Raw genomic sequence first — 19,872 nt, forward strand, 5'->3', positions numbered from 1 at the left:
TTACATTGAAGGTATGCAGTCAGTCACAGAACATTGAAGCAAATACTTCAGAAATATTCATAGCTATAGAAAGATCATGTCTGTCTTCAATTAATCTGTAAGGATGGTTAATACTTTTTTAAATCATTAAATTTCTTTCACTATATTGTATACCCTTGAGACCTAGTCTCACCTGTCTTTCTGCATCACCAATCATCATGCCAAGTGTTTCTTCCAGTTTAGAGAAAGAGGGTCTCTCCATGGGCTCATTATTCCAGCACTCAAACATGATACGATACCTAGAGGAAGTTGCAAGCATATTTGACAATTATGGGGTACTTTTTCTGCATTAATCAGCAGCATTGGTTAGTAAACAGTTGTGACTAAGCATTTAATAACTGTTTGTGCATTTAACGATTTGTATTTATGTAACTCATTCATGACTATCTAAATCAACTAAATATGTCTTTAGTCAATTCCTTACTGAATGAGAAATATTTCACAATTTTTTTTTATATTTAATCAAACCTACTGTACTCGGTTTTTTAAAAGTGGAAAAGCAAAGAGATTTAAGGCATTGTCTGAAAAAAGAAAATCTAACAAAAGACAAGTCTTGGTTAAATGTGCTAAGGGAATTGAGATGTTTTGTATCAATATGTGTGTGTGTGTGTGTGTAAAAAAGTATGCTGTATACCACTTATTGCTTGTTAACAAAGAGCGAAAAATCTGTGAAACGAGTGAAAAATCTGTGAAAGAATAAAAATAACTCAATTTGAGCTGTGATTAATAATGGGCAGTGTTGTTTGACTAAACTATGAAATATAACTGCTGCGTAAAGCTAATGTGCTTTTACTTTAATTGATTAAGTTCAGACTTGGAGTAAACATGAAGTTCTACCTCAAACAAATGAAAACTTTAATCTGAAAATTTTCAGACAGATAGTTACGAGAAACAGGACTCTTGAAACACCTACAGATCATAGGTTGCGTATTTGGGCTGTTCTGGTCTAATGCCTTTCTCAAGTCTAGTGACAAAGCTCTCGTCGAACTCGACTCCTGGATAAGGGCTCTGCCCCAGGCTGAAGATTTCCCAGAGAACGACACCATATGACCAGATATCACTCTGGGTAGAGAAGACACCATCTCGGAAGCACTCGACTGCTAGCCACTTCCATGGTAGTGGTGTCTGTGATGAAAGTCAGGTTTCATGAATGATGTTTTCAAGATTACTGATAATTGCAGCTTTACCTATTTATTAATTTTTAGTGATTTTATTAATTTTTTGTGATTTTTTTATGGAAAAATAATGAATAAGGAAGTGCAATGGCTAAAATGTATTCTGAAATGTTTATAAAGTGTGGGATAATATTCTGAGTTATAATGGGAGTGACTGTTAGCTGCAGATTTTTGTTCTTAAATGGGAGGTTACAGTGTTGACTGTATAAATGGGGAGGTTAAAGTGTTCACTGCATAAATGGGCATTCAGTAATATGCGTCCATGGGTAAATTTTCATGGTCTAATGAATTAATGAAAACGTGTTTTTGATATCACTTTCTCGTGATCTTATTTATTTATTAAAATAAAGTACGTATATTGCTATATATAGGAAGCTTTCGCCAACTTGATCAGTTGGCCTCTTCAGCCTGAATAAACATTGAAATATTACATATATGATGACATCTTTGATAAATGTTAGTTATGAAACAGCTTGTTATTCTTTCGGGTAACTCCAGAATTGCTCAATAGTAGAGGCTGGCATATTGGTCGTTTCTCTTACCGCTTGTTGGGTCTCCAAAACTGATGAATTTGGTGGTTCTTCGGTTGTTCTAGAAATTGCCCTTCTGTTGTTAAATATATCAGCAGGGCTTATTGTTGAAGCAGAAGCCAGTGGAGCAATCATAAGAGAATCTAAATTTATTTTGGCAGCTAAACATACTAACTTATTAGTGAAGCAATCTTCCTGAGTGAATGGTTTTTTATTCTCAAAAGTACTCATTAAATTTATAAGAGCCCCTTCTACAACCCTCCACTTGCCAATATCAGTACTCCTATACAATATATCACCAGTCATTATCTGCTGCCAATAAATTCATGCAACATAATACCTTATCATCCAAAAAGTGAAATTAGCCTAAAGTTATAAGAATTCTGTAGCCAGTCAGGTTATAAGAAACAGACGGGAAAATGGTGCCACTAATAAGAAAGTTGGTGTTTAAAGACTGCAATACAAAGATATTATGGCGAAACAGGAAGATGACTATCTATCTGTTTAGAGGAACATAAATGAGATTTCAGAATAGGATCCCAGAAAAGTATGGTAGCAAGACATAGTTTAGAACTGGACCATAGGATATAGGATAGATTGGTTAAATGCCGATATATATTGTATAGAGAGTGATATTGGCTAGCGTAGGGTTGTAGAAGGGGCTCTTATATATTTAATGGGTACTTTTGAGATAAATTTAGTTTCTCTTTCAACTGCTCCACTTGCTTCTGCTTCCACATTATGCTCTGCAGATGTATTTAACAACGGAAGAGCTAATTCTAGAACAACCGAAGAACCACCAAATTCACCAGTTTTGGAGACCCAACAAGCAGTAAGACAAACAACCAATATGCCAGCCTCTACTGTGCCATGATGTTCCCAGAGAATTGTAGTAAACTATTGAGCAATTCTGGAGTTACCTGAAAGACTAACAAGCTGGTTTTTAACTTCTTTATCAAAGATGTCGTCACACATGTAATATTTCTGTTTATTCAGGCTGAAGAGGCCAATTGATCATGTTGGCGAAAGCTTCCAGTATATAGCAATATACATGCATACTACTGCGGACTTGATTTTTCCAAACATTTTTATTTAGTAATGAGTGATTTCATAATGTCATGAATCACATATCTTGTACTTCAATTTTTGGTGAATAAAGTGATAAAAAGGCAAAATTTGAGTTAATGATATCAAAAAGATAACTGGATAATTTGATGCCTTGAAGTTTTCACTATTAAATGGTGAGTTTAAAAAACTTTTCTATAGAAACTCGTCTTAATAGACATAGTGTCTGTTAACTTATCTATTTATATTTTCAGTACGTGATTTTCATTCTGAGAACCATTATGGAATAATTTTAGTTGCAATTTTATGATATGGAAGAAAATAGGTTTCCCATCCCAGACTCACTGCATAAGCTCTTAGTCAACCAAAGTTTTACTTGAAGAACAAAGACAGTGATTCATATTTTTCTTACCTTACTCTTTTTCCTGTAGTTATCATTCTTGTATATATCCTTTGCAAGTCCAAAATCACTGATCTTGACAACGTTGCCATCTGTTAGCAAGATGTTCCTAGCTGCAAGATCACCATGCAAAACCTGTTGAGTAGTTTGTATATTAGAAAACGAACGGAACAGAAATTACTGACTGGGGAGCTAAATGCTCTCTGATTGTGGAAATGAAAACTTTAGGAATATTCCCAAAGGAATGAGTGTGTACAATCTAATATGAACATTCTCGGTATACATGCCTCAAGTAATATGCGCTCTTTAAGTGGAAATGAATACAGCATTTATAAAGGATTCTGGACTGATCGTACAGTCTAATAAAAATATTCAAAGTATATGAGCCTTCATCCTTTTACAGGAGAAAGATACGAATTTATCCAGACTCTGAGCAGTTTTCAATTAGCCTCAGCATTGCAATGTAATGAATGGGGTCCATATAAATGAATTGGGTCTTTATAATTATGGAATGCACAGTGAAATTGATCAGACACAAGTTACTGAAAAATCGGACGAAATCAAAGAGTTTAGACAGTCTACCTAGAGACTGTCGGCAAGGGGGCAGGGTAGTATGTCAGGTAGCTTGTTTCTTTACTGGTATTCTATTTACTCCTTGGTAGTGAAAGCTGCTTTTCTCAAGGGCTAAAGCCTTGTACTGAAGAACCAGGACAAAAGTAAGATCTTAATGAGGACAGTTAACTGAACAGTAATGCCAGGTACGTACGTAACGCATTATCAACATAGGCTGAATCTTTAATGAGTATCAGATTTTATAGAAAAGATGGCCATTATATATCCTCAGAATTATATCTTGCTGAAATGAAACTCTAGTAAAAAGGCCCAATAGGTCACCTTTTAGTGATAATCCAAACAGAGAGTGTGACGAACAATGCTTTGTAGGCTTGAGTGAGAGCATTCAATATTTAGTCTAAACAAAAGCATGTTCATGACATGCTAAATGCTTTATCGCATTTTTCTAGAATCCAGTGTATGGCTAGGCACCCGAGCCCAATTATTTGTCAGGTTGAAACAGTCAGAAGATCGACAGATTTCAAAAACGTGACTGATATGCTCAGTACATTGCCAGATGCAAATTGTTTCTTGTACAAAAAATCATATATTCCTTTCCTACTAAACGTTAAAGTAATTTAGTGTATCCAGAATTTTTCTTTATTTTTTTTTTTTTTTTCAATATACACCCTGAGTAGACATGACACAAGTTAACTTGTTAATTTCCCTGTAAATCAAAGCAAAATGGCTCACCTTCTTAAAGGCAAGGTATTCCATGCCTTTTGCTATCTGATAAGCCCAGCAGAGAAGGTCTCTTGAACACAGGAACTCTGGATTAGAACCAACAGCTCTGGACCCAATGTAGCCATTATCTGACCCACCATTGCTACTCTCTGTTGACAAAAGTTCCTAATTATTACCAAAAAGATATAAGATTACTCCAGTGTTAAAAGAGAATGAGTACAAAAAGGTAAAAGTGTATTGGGTTTATAACTACTGAAAAATTTTAAGTTAAAGATTCAAAAGCTAATGAGTTTATGCAACTTTTATTTCTTAAGAGTGATAGGAAATTGTTAGGCATGAAAAAGGTATTCATATTCTTTAAAATTCTTTAAAACAGAATGAAAGTTAGCTCTCTGTTTCATGTGCTTCTATGGAAAGAGAAACAGAAAAGGATAATTGTTCTTTTAAGAGTAAAAAGATCTACAAAAATGTCTGCCAAGTACAAGACGCTCCCTACCAAAAGTGAAGGTGCTCATGTCTGAAGCGACAGGGAGAGGCGAGGAACCAGACTCTGTTCTGCTTCTGAAGGTCTCAGGGATGTGGCCATTAGGACCAATCGAATCTGTGGGTGAGGAAGGCTCTATCCACAGAGACTGTCCAGGATTTTCACTCTCGGCTGTGTAAGTCACCATGTCTTGGTTGAAGCTCAGATGGGCGTACCTCAGTCCTCTGGAGATTCTAGTCCTAGTTGGAAAAAATTTTAAACGTTTATACCAGATGAAACTGAAATGAATCTTGTTAATTGTTGAAACCAAAAGGCTAAGTCTGTCATTCAGTTCTTATATTTTATGAAAATGAGATTATGATTTGATAATTTAGCTTTCAGCATGCTTTTAAAATAAATCCTTTGGTTATTTTTCAGTCCCTTAACCACCCGACAAGCATTTCACATTCAGTAGTAAAAATTAGAAGAATGAGTGTCTGAGGCATAAGATATCTTTCAGCGAGTCATGTCAGGAAAAAACTAAATGAAGCACAGTTGTGTGTGTTAGGTATGTACACTAGAAATAATTTTTCCAGTCATGAAATAAAACAATATTTGAGCCACATAAACCACAAGAATGACACATTACAGTGAATGCAATAAAACCCAATAATAGTAAACTAACCTGCACTTAACAATTAACTGAAGAGGTCTATATAAAGAAGTAGCACATCTAAAAAAGCAAATTTCTCTATCATTCATTATTCCCACCAGCATACAGAGCAACTACCCATTTAATGAAGTATTTTATGCTTATTTAGCTTTATCTGCTAATGACATTCTCATCGTAGACAGCAAATAGAGGCCTAAATATTGACTTATCTTTTGTATCCTTTTTTACCAACCTGGATCCCGATTCGGTGCGCTGGCGTATCCTGGCATCGGTGAGCGAAGGATCTATCCTATCGTATTCATTGATCTGGTTTACGAAGTCCTTTCGTCTGCGACGCATGTAGTCAAGGATGTTGCCGTGCTTACAGTATTCCACAAGGAGCAGCAGTTCGCCTGGAGAACAAGACAGAAACAAGAGGAATTCGTATTACTTTCGGTGACTAGTGTGGGAAACAAACTTTGTGTTGTGGTTTATGTAAAGTTTGAAAGGGAAGACTAGATGGGTTAGTTGTCTTATGTCATTTATTTCTGGAAGTGTTTTACTTCTTTGTATGTTAAAAATATTGATTTTTTTTTATCAAACCTCGTATTGTGATTTAAGTAAAGTTTTAGAAGGAAACAAGATGGATTTTAGCCATCTTGTGTCATTGTTTCTAGAAATGATGTACTTCTTCATATGTTATAAATGTCCTTTTTTTTTTCTCTTGACCATAATGATTGAGTATTTGTGCCTCGTGACCTATTTAAAGTATCTTACATACATTTAAAGATTCTTACAAGGAAAAAATAATTCATCCGAGGTCTTATTATTATCCTCATTCAGTCTTACATTCTTTCAATTGGTTTACCATTGTTTAAGGGAGAACAATATTGCATTTGTTGTAAAAAAAAAAAAAATGACCAAATTCTTAGTTGTTTTTTGTTGGCCAGCCCTATTTCTAACCCAGCCTGTATATGAAAGCCATATCTTGAAAATAATGCGTTTACTCGAAGCAAAAAATAAAACCACTACTTTTTCATATTCACAAACTTGTAAACCAAAATTTGAGATTAGCTCTTGAAATTAAGGCAATTATTTGCAAGTTTCAGTAGGTAAAGGTCTGCAAGTGCATTCACTCTGAAGTACTTACCTTTTGTAGCAAGTTCCTTGGAGCAAGCCCCAAGCAAGTTGACAATGTTGACGTGACGCCCTATATGAATCAAAATCTTTACCTCTGACCTCAGAGCTTTCAGCTGGGAGCTGTCAGTTCGAGACTTCATCATTTTGACTGCCACGGTCGTTCTAGGCTGACCTGGGATGAGGTTGAGAGCTGTGGCTCGGTAGACAAGTCCAAAGGCTCCAGCACCAAGGAGCTTATCTGAAAGATAATGAAGAAGTAAACAGATAGAAACAAATATATATAGAATCTGGTTGCTATACACCAGATGCTTGTGTAATTGTAGTAACCGTAATGACCTCTCTTAACTTCATCTGGATCTTGGGCTTGGTAGTGACAAGCACATCCAGAAAGTGTTGAAGAAGTCGAGGAGTTAAGAGGGAATGCTGACTTCAAAGATGAAATCCAATCCTGCCTCTTATCTTACATCCTTGTAAAGTAGTACCTGATAATGAATGCATTTAAAACACAAAATATCTGGTAAACCTTTCAAGCACACTAAATATCTGGTAAACCTTTCAAGCAAATAATATAGCTGGTCTTTAAAGCACAAAAAGTATCTGGCAAATCTTTCAAGCACACAAAATATCTGGTAAACCTTTCAAGCAAAAGAAATATTTTGTAAACCTTTCAAACACACATAACATCTGGTATACCTTTCAAGCATACAAAACATTTTGTATAAACCTTTCAAGCACACAAAATATCTGGTAAACCTTTCAGGCACACGAAATATCCGGTGACCCTTTCAGGCACACGAAATATCTGGCAAACCTTTCAGGGACACGAAATATCTGGTAAACCTTTCAGGGACACGAAATATCTGGTAAACCTTTCAGGCACACGAAATATCTGGTAAACCTTTCAGGGACACGAAATATCTGGTAAACCTTTCAGGCACACGAAATATCTGGTAAACATTCAAAGCATCCGAAGTATCTCGGAAACATTTAAAGTACACGAAATATCTGGTAAACCTTTCAAGCACACAAAATATCTGGTAAACCTTTCAGGTACACGAAATATCTGGTAAACCTTTCAGGTACACGAAATATCTGGTAAACCTTTCAGGCTCACGAAATATCTGGTAAATCTTTCAGGCACACGCACAATATCTGGTAGACGTTAGCATACAAAATATCTAATAAACATTTAGAGCACACAAAATATCTGGTACACCTTTCAAGCACACAAAATATCTGGTAAACTTTTCAAGCACACGAAATATCTGTTAAACCTTTTAAGCACACACAATATCTGGTAAATTTTCAAGCACACAAAATAGCTGGTAAACCTTTCAAGCACATAAAATATCTGGTAAACCTTTCAAGAACACAAAATATCTGGTAAACCTTTCAAGCAAACAAAATATCTGATAAACCTTTCAAGTACACAATTTATCTGGCCTTTAAAGCACACAAAATATCTCGTAAACCTTTCAAGAACACAAAATATCTGGTAAACCTTTCAAGCACACAAATATCTGGTAAACCTTTCAAGCACAAAATATCTGCTATACCTTTCAAGCAGACAAAATATCTGGTAAATCTTTCAAGCACGAAATATCTAGAAAATCTTTCAAGCACACAAAATATCTGGTAAACCTTTTCAAGCACAAAAAAAAATCTGGTAAACCCTTCAAACACTAATTATATGGTAAACCTTTCAAGCACACAAGTTATCTGGTAAACCTTTCAATCACACGGAATATCTGGTAAACATTTCAAGCACACGAAATATGTGGGAAACCTTTCAAGCACACGAAATATCTGGGAAACCTTTCAAGCACACGAAATATCTGGTAAACCTTTCAAGCATATGAAATATCTATAACGTTTAATGCATACAAAATATCTGGTAAACCTTCCAAGCACACAAAATATCTGGTAAACTTTTCAAGCACACAAAATATCTGGTAAACTTTTCAAGCACACAAAATATCTGGTAAGCCTTTCAAGCACACAAATATCTGGTAAACCTTTCAAGCACACAAAATATCTTGTAAACCTTTCAAACACATTATCTCTTAAACCTTTCAAGCAAACGAATTATCTGGTAAACCTTTCACTCACACGAAATATCTGGTAAAACTTTCATGCACACGAAATATCTGGTAAACCTTTCAAGAACACGAAATATGTGGTAAACCTTTCAGCACATAAAATATGTGGTAAACCTTTCAAGCATACGAAATATCTCGTAAACATTTAAAGCACACAAAATATCTGGTAAACCTTTCAAGCACACAAAATATCTGGTAAACTTTCCAGCACACAAAACATCTGGTAAACCTTTCCAGCACACAAAACATCTGGTAAACTTTTCCAGCGCACAAAATATCTGGTAAGCCTTTCAAGCACACAAAATATCTGGTAAACCTTTCAAGCACAAAATATCTGGTAAATCTTTAAAAGCACAAAACCTTACCGAAAACAATTGAATCCCTCGAGACTTCGTACTTGGTGTCGTAAGGCAAAAGCTCTGCTTGTTCATCCAGGCCAAGTTCCGGATTCAGGTTATCAGGATCCCCTTGTTCAAACATTCTCTGGTCTTCAAGGCGAATGTTGTAGGCACGTTTCTGTTGTCAAAAAGCAGGAAGTATTTACTGAAGTACAGTTAATATGATGACATTGTTGACATATGCAAGCAATATTTAATCTTGGCTGTTATTTTGCATTTGTCATATATAGCCGTTAACCTAAGTTTCTTAAGCTTGATTCAAAAGAAACTTTTTGTGGCTCTACCAATGTTCATTTGTTAAGTTTGTCTCGTTCATTTTTTTCTTACAAAATAAAGACACTAATACTGGAGATATTCTGAAAAACACCAATTTTAAGTGATTTCCAAGCAACCTTTCATGATCGAAGCTAATGGCTCATTTATTGTCGAATGTTCCTGAAAGGTTGTGCCAGCGTTCATTTGTTGAATGGTCTCCTTGTTTAGTTTTACGGAAATCTGATAGTTTTTGCAAAATAAAGACCTTAAAATTGGAGATAATCTTAAAAATATTAATTTTTTTGTGATAACCAAGCAACCTTTCATGATCTAATTCAATGCCTCATTTATCGTCGAATGGTCCTTCAATGAGTGGCTGGGGGAAGAGCATTCGACCTGCCTCATCAAAACCTTTGCCCAAAGTCAACAAAGGAAGAGAAATAGCAGAATGCGCCTGAAAAGGCATCTCTCTCCATCTTCTGTTTCTCTTACCCTGTCGCTGCGAATCTTGATGCAGATGAAGACGCTGAGGATGATGAGAATGCCGGAGAGGACTCCCATGATGATGATGATGTTGATGTTGGCGAAGGCGTCCGGATCAGTCACTGTTACGTAGGCTTCGCTGAAAATCGTGTTGTTTCTGTTGACCGCCTGGAGAAAAGAAGAAGAATTAAGTGTTCCCGTTGACAGCCAAAGGAAAAGATGAATAACCACAAGGCAAACTGCATATGAACTTTGCTCTTAAGAATGAAGAGGTTACTTGATATAGGGGCATGGCGCTGGCATAGGGCTCCATTATAAAGTAGGTGACCATAGCTACCGTATGACTGAAGGGAGTTGCTTCAAATGTTTACCACTTATTAAACAACTACTACTGAAAATACATGCCTAAGGAAATAAAAAAAAAGCAGACCTCTAAATTTATAAATTTTTAGTTGAAAAAATGGCAAATTTTCATAAATCATAAAAAAAGTTGGCCTTAAAGATGATTTTCCTTATGCTAAATTAAATTTAAGTTATAAAGGTTTCATTCAGTTTGGTTCAGTTCGAGGTATTAAGTTCTGAGAAAATGGCGAAAGAAAAAAAAAATGTCTCCAATGGAGACATTTGCTTCTGTTCAGATTTCTTTTGTTTTTTCAATTCTCACAGTGCACTGTGCATATAGGTTTTATATATTTCCCTTATAAAAAACCTATTCTTTGCTTCTATTTCGAGAGAGAAAAACTGTAATCAGAAATACACTAGCATTTTTATTCGTGAATAGACGCCTTGTACAGATACCCCTGATAAATAAAAACACAATATCCTTATTATTTCTACCATCTGTCAAACAAAACGTTTTGTAAATTATTTCACTTACGATAAATTTCGTATCCGTGAATGGTGATGAGGAAGATAGCTATTCATTTGCATGTCTGTATATTTGTAAATATGTTGATTTACACATTGTAGTTACTTTACTGTAAAAATAAGTAAATAAATACAAAAACAAATCAAGATAATACAGAACTGTATTAAGTCAAGAAATACAAATATTTACATAAAAATTGTTTGGGGCAATACATCTTGAGCGAGTTACTCAAATCTCTCGTTTTCTTCGACATCATCGTTAGAGAAAATAGGGTATTTTAGTGGGTGACAAAAGTATATCAATAATTAAGGACTAAAATGGATCAGAACATATTTTTACAAGTTTTGCGACAGTTTGTCGCCCACAGTGCCTACGAGCGATGAACAAAATTGTCAATAAACCCCTCTCGAAATTTTTATTGATCAATAACAGTTCATGATATGTTTTAGACATAAAACAGTCCAAAACTGTCAATAACTCTATTTTGATAATTCCTAGAGTCTTTACCTTAGAGTAGCACACAAATTTGCCAGGGTTAAAGTAGGCCTATACAAGAGCCTTGGACTTAGTTTTAGGCTAAACTGTCCTTATGCCAGCATGAGTCCTTGCCTTAAATCAACAAGTTAATTAAGATATTCAAGAATATTAGAGCCATAGCGTGGTCCTCTCGACTCACCAGATTATTTCCGAGAATCCATTACGAAAAACAAGTGCTTTATCACAACTATGGGTGTTTAAATTTTCTGTGTTCCTTATTCATTCCATGATAATTTCGGATATATTACCAATCACCTACCTCACATTTGTACTTTCCGGAATCGGAGATTTTCAGGTAGCTGAAGATAATCTCTGGACCCCTGATCAGGCGATGAGTCTTCTCATTTCTGCCTGTTTCCACGAGTGGTTCATCATCCTAGTGAAACATTAGTAAAGTAAAACAAATGGATTTTATGAATAATTTTGTTCCAGCACTACATGGATTTCCTAGTTGTACTAAAGTCACACTATAAACATCTTTGTGTTCCTTAGCTTTTATTGATAAATCTATTATTGTGATACTAGTTTTCCGAAACAAATAGTTGATCAATTTCTATTTTTCTATATACTCAATTGCCTTAAGAGCTTACACTAGAAGCAGCACATCAGATCACAAAAAGGTACAGCATTATTTAAGCCAATTACCTGATACCATTTAATTTTGTTACTTAGCTTCCAGTGACGATCCTATAGGTTGTCGTGAAACTTGTTTGCCAAAACATAGTTGATTTATCCTTATTTTTCTACATAACGTCACAGATTACATTTGAAGCAGTATATTAGATCAGAAAAAAGAGCCATATTATTTAACCCGATTACCTTATACCACTTGATTTTAGGTTCCGGAACGCCATTAGCAGGGCATTTCAAGGTCAAATTACCCATTTCCTTGAGGTTGTGGTCTTGAAGAGGTGCACCCTTGGTCAGCCAAACTGGAGGTCGCATGGCTGGTGGTAAAACGAAAGTTGATGTGACTACTGGAAACTTTCACACATTCATTTTACTGGCATAAATATCTACCTATAGGAAACAATGTTTGTCAAAGGAGACAAACAATTTATTAGAGCTTTTATACCAATAGGCACCACAGCAACAATTTTATGTTAAACATGTTGGAGGGACTCTGAAATAAGTACAGGCTGGATTGTAAAATTTAGGCCAAAGGCCATGCTCTGGTAACTATGAAGTCCTTCAGCGTTGAAAATAATGTTGAAACAATTGTCAGGAGAGGATGGAAAGGGAGGCTGAAGAAAGAGGTATGGTACAAGGAATGAAAGGGGTTGCAGCCAGGGGCTGAAGCAATGCCCACAGTGCCGTTAGTGGAGTGAGCTGATGTTACTAGGCCCATATGGGCGAAATAAGTACAGAAACTCAAAATAATTGGCTTCTGTACTTACAAACAAATTCTTAGCAGTTGAAAATAAGGCTGTCAGAAGAATATTAGGAATTAATTGGAGGGATAGGATATCAAATAACAGAATTAGAGAAGTAACGGGGGTGCAGCCGGTCGATGAGTACGTTAGGTTCCCATGCTGTAAGTGGCTAGGCCATGTGTATAGAAGACAGGGAACAGTACGAGATACACTGGGGTGGGTTACCCTTGGTAGAAGAGGTAATGATAGGCCAAAGGAAATGAAGCGGGAAGCAGGAGACGAGTGTTGGGGAGATCTTGAGGGGTTAGCCCAGGACAGAATGTGGTGGCATGAGTTCATCGAGGTCCTAGGCATCCCCGTGGGTGCCACAGGAAATGATTGATTGACTGATACTTACAAATGACATGTATCCCTAGCTCAGCTTCCAGCTTTGAGCCTTTGGTGTTTTCGCAGCGGAAATCAAAGGTGCCGTTCTTTTCCAGCGGTATTTTGTTGATACTGATTCTCGAGACGTACAAGAGATCCGTTTCTTCCTCTGAAAGCAATGAGAGTGAGGAAGAATTTATTATAATTAAACATAGAAGAAACATGGAAAGCGTTTAAGTGACTGCTCTCCAAGAAGAACTTTTATTGGCAAAAAATTAGTCTGTAATGCTTATCTCAAAGACTGCATTTCAAGTTGCAAATCAGGAGAGGATGAGGTCTTGTGATGTTTCTCACAAACTACTATGCACTTCAGTTTTCAAGAATCCCGAGAGGATGAGGATTTGTAATGTTTCTCAGCATAGTTTCAAGAACCACAAGAGGATGAAACATTGTAATGTTTCTCACTATAGTTCCAAGAATCACAAGAGAATGAAACTTTGTAATGTCTCACACTATAGTTTCAAGAATCACGAGAAGATGAAGCCAGGTGACGAAAAAAGAAAATTAGAAGCTTACCTATTGCAAGATACTTGCGAGAGGCATTGCTTTTACTCAGGGGCAGACCACCGAGTTTCCATTCCAGAGGAGGTGAAGTGAGCATCCTATTGCCTTGGCAAAGGAGCGTGACGTTATCAGCCTCTACGACTTTGACCTTTTTCGCATTCTTGGCCCGAATGCCGTTGACCTCCACCTTAATATTCAGGGAACCAAGACCAGAATCTGTAAAAGCAACGACCATTGACAAATGAGTCTTAAACGATTTATGAATATGAATCGAAAAATATCTAGTTGAAATTTCGAGTATAAAATAGCTTCATTCATTGCGGAGCATGAATTTTCTTTACGTAAGATTCTCAGAGTATAAAACTGTCATTCATAACGATCATATGGAAATTCATATATTAATTCATATCAACTTTTTTTTTTTTTTTTTGCATTTTCTGTCTTGCAGTTTTGGTTTAAATTCTTACCTGTCAGTAGGAAAATTTTCTGAGTAGTAGGCTTCGCATCTTGAAGATTGATGTTTGTTGCTGAACACCTGAAATTAATTCATAACAGGTATTAAAGTCTGGGAAGTATATTTTTTCAGAACTAATTTTTTTCAGGTTTTGAAACCTTAAGAAATAACTGCAAATTCCCCAAGAAGATTTTATGGTAGATTTTGCATATATGAAAGTTAGTTCTACTATTTTATCATATCATAATGGTAGGAATAGCTTTCTATGATGTACAAGTAAAAGTTAACATTTTAGGCTTCACCATCGTCACAGTAAGAGTGGCCAGATACCCTCTCCTAGTTGAAGTACTTATCCTTAGAGAGAGAGAGAGAGAGAGAGAGAGAGAGAGAGAGAGAGAGAGAGAGAGAGAGAGAGAGAGAGAGAGAGAGAGAGAGAGAGAGATGCCACTCTTCGCTCTCGTCATAATAAAAGTGTCCTGACATCTTTTCCTAGTTAGGGTACTTAACTTTTCTCGAACTTCATTGTAAACATCAGGATCTCCTGGAGACAGCATTTTTCTTCTTTTTATCTTTTAAAGGAAACTGGGCCATCTTCACGGGCCATGTATCTAATCACGAGCGTACAGATAAGCTAGACAGCAAATCTCCCTCTTATTACGAAGCAAGCAAACATTTTCAGTCTAACACGAACCTGTAATATCCCTGGACGAGAGCTTTGCCCTCCCAAACACCGATTCCTTTGGTGAGGCTCTTGTCAACTTGGCTCAAGTTGAGCCTCTGCAGGAGGTTCTTCCTGCTCTCCACATCCTGCAATGAAAATGTTATCAAAGATAGATTTAAAATTCAATCTGAGAGACTTATGTGAAAATGTAGCAACTCTCAAGTGGAAATTTCATGAGATCATTAATTTTCCCTTCAGTAAACCATATCTAATAGCATATATAGTAGTTATCAGTTCAAGAATTAAGTACTTTAAGCTTATCATTATCTGATAAAGCTGATTAAGCATAAAATGCTATATTGGATTGACAACTGCGTTCTATACAAATGGTTTACTGAAGAGACAATCGATGAGCGCTAAAAATTTCCATTTTAGAATTGCTACATAATCATATAAATCTCTTAAATTGAATATTTAGTACAGGCTAGTATACTGCCCTAAAATAGAAGACTGCAGTGTCTGCAAAAACACAAACCTGAGAAAAATGGTGGAATACTCCCTTGTCTTAATACTGATTTTGCAGATACTATAAATGGGACCCCGTAAATACTCGTGGAAAGCATCGAAGAATCATTCTGAAACTGCAGTAACTTGTGTATTAGTGTTTCACGAGCCCAACAGGTGACATATCTCAATTTCGAAAAACTTGCAGATGCTGCAGTTTTCCATTTTAGGGCAGTTTAGGTTAGGAACTCTGGGTAATTGCTGTTAACTGAATACATCTTCTAGAACACATTCAGGTGCAGGATACAACATAAAGCCTTTATTACTGAACGGACTCTGTTAACTTAACAGAGAACCAGACTCCCAAAAGCATCTGGCAAGTTGGGGCGTTACTAATTTAGTTGAAAAGTTTTCATCTCAAAGAGTTTTCATCTTAAAAAGTTTAAACCGTATGGAATTTAATACAGAATTTAGGCCAGAGGCCGGGCGCTTAGACCGATGATGATGTAATTCAGCGCTGAAACGTTAATTGACAATAAAAGGTTTGAAAGGTGTAACAGGAGTAAAACCTCGCAGTTGCAATTTGAATCAATTGCAGCTTGGGCCCGAAGGCAGGCTGCAAAGAACCTTAATTAAGTAATGCCTACAGCCACCGCGCGAGGTTCACTGGCGGCACTTTCTACGGGAGAAGTGTAAGCTGTACGTAGGTTCCTAAGCAAAAGGATTACCTTCGAAATGACTTGGAAGTCGGTACAGTTGACCTTGCTGAAACATTCCCTAAATTCCAGGGTCAGGTCAGGCTTTGGGTATCCCGTGCTCCTACATATCACTTTAAAATCCTCGATCTGAGGCACCATCTTGTTGTCGAATCTAGTGTTGTTAACCCAGTATTCAATTACTGGGTCTGATGGGGGCACTGAAAGAAAAAGGAATTTTTTTTTATTTCTTGCTTTAAATCTCCAGCTGAAAATCATTATGGATAGAATCAACAGATTATAAACACAAGTGGGCTCCAAAGAGAACTATCAGCCTAGAGAGAGAGAGAGAGAGAGAGAGAGAGAGAGAGAGAGAGAGAGAGAGAGAGAGAGAGAGAGAGAGAGAGAGAGAGGTTATAGGAAAAGGTGATGAATAAATAAGTATGAAGGAATAGAAAATAAAACCGATATGCCTGATATTCGGAGGACGTCTGCAGCAGCAGAGAGCAGGAACGAAATTGTGGCTCGCGTCAAAAATTCATTCCTGCTGCTGCTGCTGACGTCTCCGAACACCAATCGTATCGGTTTTATTTTCGTAGTAAAACTCTTTAAATAAAATCATTGGCGGTGGGTTTTAGACAGACAAAGATTGAAGTTGAGTTATAAATTAGGTCAAGTTGATTAATTTTTTTTTTTTTTTTTTTTGTTTGTACCTGGCACCGTGACGTTGAAAGTGAGTTCGTCTCTCGCTTGGACCTTCCCGTAATCCGAGATCAGAGCTTCCAATACATAAGTCCCAATGTCTTTGACGGAGAGGTTCACGAGCGTCAAGAACAAGTTCCCATTTTCGTGTTCCACATCCAGTTTATGGCGGAAGGATCCCTGCTTGGGGTTGGAGGAGTTGGCCAAGATATCATCTGCGAGATTGGGGATAATTTGCAGAAGTGTTAGGGTGGCGTTAGTCGATAGCCATAAATAGAGAGTATTTGAAAAAAGGAAAACAATTTTAACCACTGGAGGTTTAGGTATACCCCAAAGCTGTCAGCGTTGAGGCCTCAACTTTATTTTTCATAGGGAGTTCCGAGATCGAGGTTTTGGAATGTGTATGGGTCCACCTAAATATTTAACAGCATGGAGGTAATAATCGTCCAGTCGCAGATATTACAACTGACAAAGTCGAATGGATGCAGTCCCAGTCGATGTACACACACACCATCACCTCTCGTCCGGTCGACGTGCCTAATCAACTCAGCATGAGTCCCTCGTAGCTGAGGTCCAACCAACGCGTCTTGTGAACTGCCCCAAGGCCACGCAGTAACTAACTTTCAGGAGGACGGCTTTCTTTAAACGAACAATCACCACTTCGTCAAACTACAGCCTTCTTGGATCTGGCAACTACTTCACGAGGTAGTCTTGAGAAGAGCGTTGCAGCAGAAATCTCAAAAAATTATGAATAAAATATAAAATGCACACGGCATTTGCGCCCTCTCCCCTGGGAACAACCACCACCAGTCAAATATTTACCTGAGCTACGGCAAACATACATACATACATACAGACATAATGTATATACCTAATATATTATATATATATATATATATATATATATATATATATATATATATATATATATATATATATATATATATATATATATATATATATATACAGTAGGTATATATATATATATATATATATATATATATATATATATATATATATATATAAAGTTTTTTTTACTTAAAGGGCGAAGGTTCAAATACACTGATTAGAAATATAAGCTGTTTTCTGGGTCAGTCCTAAACTTCCGTCTAATGTACAATAAAGTAATAATAAACATAAAACAGTAAGTTTTAAAACAAAATTTGAACAATTATACACAGACATTAAATTACAGTATTGCAAAGTAAATAACTTGTGCTGCAATACATCAAGTCGTGAACTTACCAAACTTCCCAGTGGTCATCAAAGTCTAATAACGTTATTTAGTGACAGGCAGAACTATTTCGCGACTCTCCCCACTCAATGTGGCACTTCGAATGAAGTTAAGTATACCTTAGTTTAACCAGACCACTGAGCTGATTAACAGCTCTCCTGGGGCTGGCCCGAAGGATTAGACTTTTTTTACGTGGCTAGGAACCAGTTGGTTGCCTAGCAACGGGACCTAAAGCTTATTGTGGAATCCGAACCACATTATACCGAGAAATGAATTGGAGAGCATACAAGAAGAATGCAAATATAAAAAAAGAACTAAAGACTCTCCTATTCTGCAGGAACTACGATACTGACGAGAAAACACTGAAAAACAATTATAAAATATAAGAAGCACCTTATTTTGAAAACGTACATGGACCCGCCAGAAGGGGAATTATCCCTGTGGAGGGCTGTACATAAAACCAAACAAAGTGAAACAAAGTGAAAGTGAAACGATACTGACGAGAAAACACTGAAAGACATTTATAATTAAGAAGCACCTTATTTTGAAAACGTACATGGACCCGCCAGAAGGGGAATTATCCCTGTGGAGGGCTGTACATAAAACCAAACAAAGTGAAAAAGTGGAAAGCAAGTGGCCACCCATTTCGCGGCCGCAACTCGTCTTTCAGTAGAACCACGTCACCAGCTGCTGAATTTCGTCTAGTTTTTTGCCAGTTTACATCTTATGCAAATTAGTCGAACACTCTCGAGTCCAACGGGACCAAAATAAATCGGCAAGATACTGTACACATCTCCATCCCGATCTTACATAATCTTTGTCTGAAAGGGCACCTCTTCCTGATCGTTTTGGCCGTAAGTCATTTAGGCCGTAACGTCCATCACAACGTGAGACGTTATGTTTATGGTATTTACCCTCATGTTTGTGGTTTTTACCGTCATTATTTTACGTTTTACGTACATCCCCAAAGGGCTGGTACTAAACTCGGCGCCCATTTTGCACGTAAACGTGCTTACGGCCCAAATGATGTACGGCCGAAACGACCCGAACTCTTTCTGGTGGTTTCCTTTTAGTGTGAGCGATAAATTGGAAACAAAATGCAATGGGTCAATGAATGACATCCCTGAAAAACGTAGTCAAGGGTCTGCTATTAAGGGTGTCCTCAATTTCACAAAAAAAGTGTGCGTAGGCAGTCATCAGAAAGGGCCTGTTGATTTAAACTGAAGCCAATACCCTTCTTTCAGTTCTTACTTGCCTCTCCCAGGCACCACCAAAATGGGAATCAACCTGCCGAACTAGAAGCATATTGCCAATGGCTGTGTGATCGAGACACTAAGGGGAATTTTGAAGTTCCCTTGCAGCCCCTGTAAAATTTGTATACCTCTATCAACGCTTCATTACCTAAACTGCGTCTCTCATTGTTAGAAATCGTTGCAGTCCATTAATGAATGCTGAAGCAGTCAAGTCATCTAAAACTTCTAAATACTTTACGAGAAGGGAGAGTGGATCCATTATCCACAACAGAAAGGATATCATTATCAACTGAATTACATGGTAGGTCACCAAGTAAAATTTTACGAGGACTGACAAACTCCTCGAGATTGAAACCACCCTTGGCACATGAAAGTCTTTAGTCTCTTTTGCTCCATGTGCCAAAGTGGCCTCATTAATGGATGCCTTTAAGCAGTCAACATAAAAATGGTCAAGTATCCCCCATCAATTACTGTTTTATCAGTTGCCAGTTGCACTTCGTCTCAGTGCCTAACTGGCAACACTGGGAGATGATGTGGCTCCAAATAAGTGAACAGTCATTCTGTAAGTCTCAGGATGGCTAAATGTATTCCCGTCTTCCCCACAAGAGAAACCGAGGGTAGTCTCTGTCCTCAAAAGGAACATGCATCTGATAAAACATTTGTGCA

The 19,872-nt window shown here is 37.0% G+C and overlaps 2 protein-coding genes across 6 annotated transcripts in view; one reads left to right on the forward strand and one right to left on the reverse strand.

Annotated features, from left to right (window-relative positions):
- The window catches only part of LOC136826224 (WD repeat domain-containing protein 83), a 29,379-nt gene extending 22,943 nt beyond the window's left edge, over positions 1-6,436 (forward strand). The window contains exons 9-10 of one of the 2 annotated variants that reach the window (XR_010849558.1): positions 5,407-5,536; positions 5,923-6,436. The gene's annotated coding sequence lies outside the window, so the exon portion shown is untranslated. Of the gene's footprint in view, positions 1-4,881; positions 4,995-5,406; positions 5,537-5,922 lie in introns of those variants that run through there. The other variant, XM_067083298.1, reaches the window with a different exon arrangement.
- LOC136826223 (vascular endothelial growth factor receptor kdr-like) overlaps positions 1-19,872 on the reverse strand; it is a 73,967-nt gene that overhangs the window by 4,349 nt on the left and 49,746 nt on the right. For all 4 annotated transcript variants that reach the window (XM_067083291.1, XM_067083292.1, XM_067083290.1 and 1 more), the window contains exons 11-27: positions 16,731-16,934; positions 16,051-16,238; positions 14,849-14,964; positions 14,171-14,238; positions 13,716-13,919; positions 13,171-13,308; positions 12,220-12,347; positions 11,660-11,776; positions 10,005-10,163; positions 9,225-9,375; positions 6,771-6,998; positions 5,874-6,033; positions 5,002-5,228; positions 4,515-4,654; positions 3,222-3,344; positions 953-1,164; positions 173-278 (exon numbers count right to left, since the gene is read on the reverse strand). In XM_067083291.1, coding sequence (XP_066939392.1) covers positions 173-278; positions 953-1,164; positions 3,222-3,344; positions 4,515-4,654; positions 5,002-5,228; positions 5,874-6,033; positions 6,771-6,998; positions 9,225-9,375; positions 10,005-10,163; positions 11,660-11,776; positions 12,220-12,347; positions 13,171-13,308; positions 13,716-13,919; positions 14,171-14,238; positions 14,849-14,964; positions 16,051-16,238; positions 16,731-16,934 — 2,669 coding nt within the window. The remainder of the gene's footprint in view (positions 1-172; positions 279-952; positions 1,165-3,221; positions 3,345-4,514; positions 4,655-5,001; positions 5,229-5,873; positions 6,034-6,770; positions 6,999-9,224; positions 9,376-10,004; positions 10,164-11,659; positions 11,777-12,219; positions 12,348-13,170; positions 13,309-13,715; positions 13,920-14,170; positions 14,239-14,848; positions 14,965-16,050; positions 16,239-16,730; positions 16,935-19,872) is intronic.

The sequence above is a fragment of the Macrobrachium rosenbergii genome, chromosome 40 (genome assembly GCF_040412425.1).
Source record: "Macrobrachium rosenbergii isolate ZJJX-2024 chromosome 40, ASM4041242v1, whole genome shotgun sequence".
Taxonomy (NCBI): Eukaryota; Metazoa; Arthropoda; class Malacostraca; order Decapoda; family Palaemonidae; genus Macrobrachium; species Macrobrachium rosenbergii.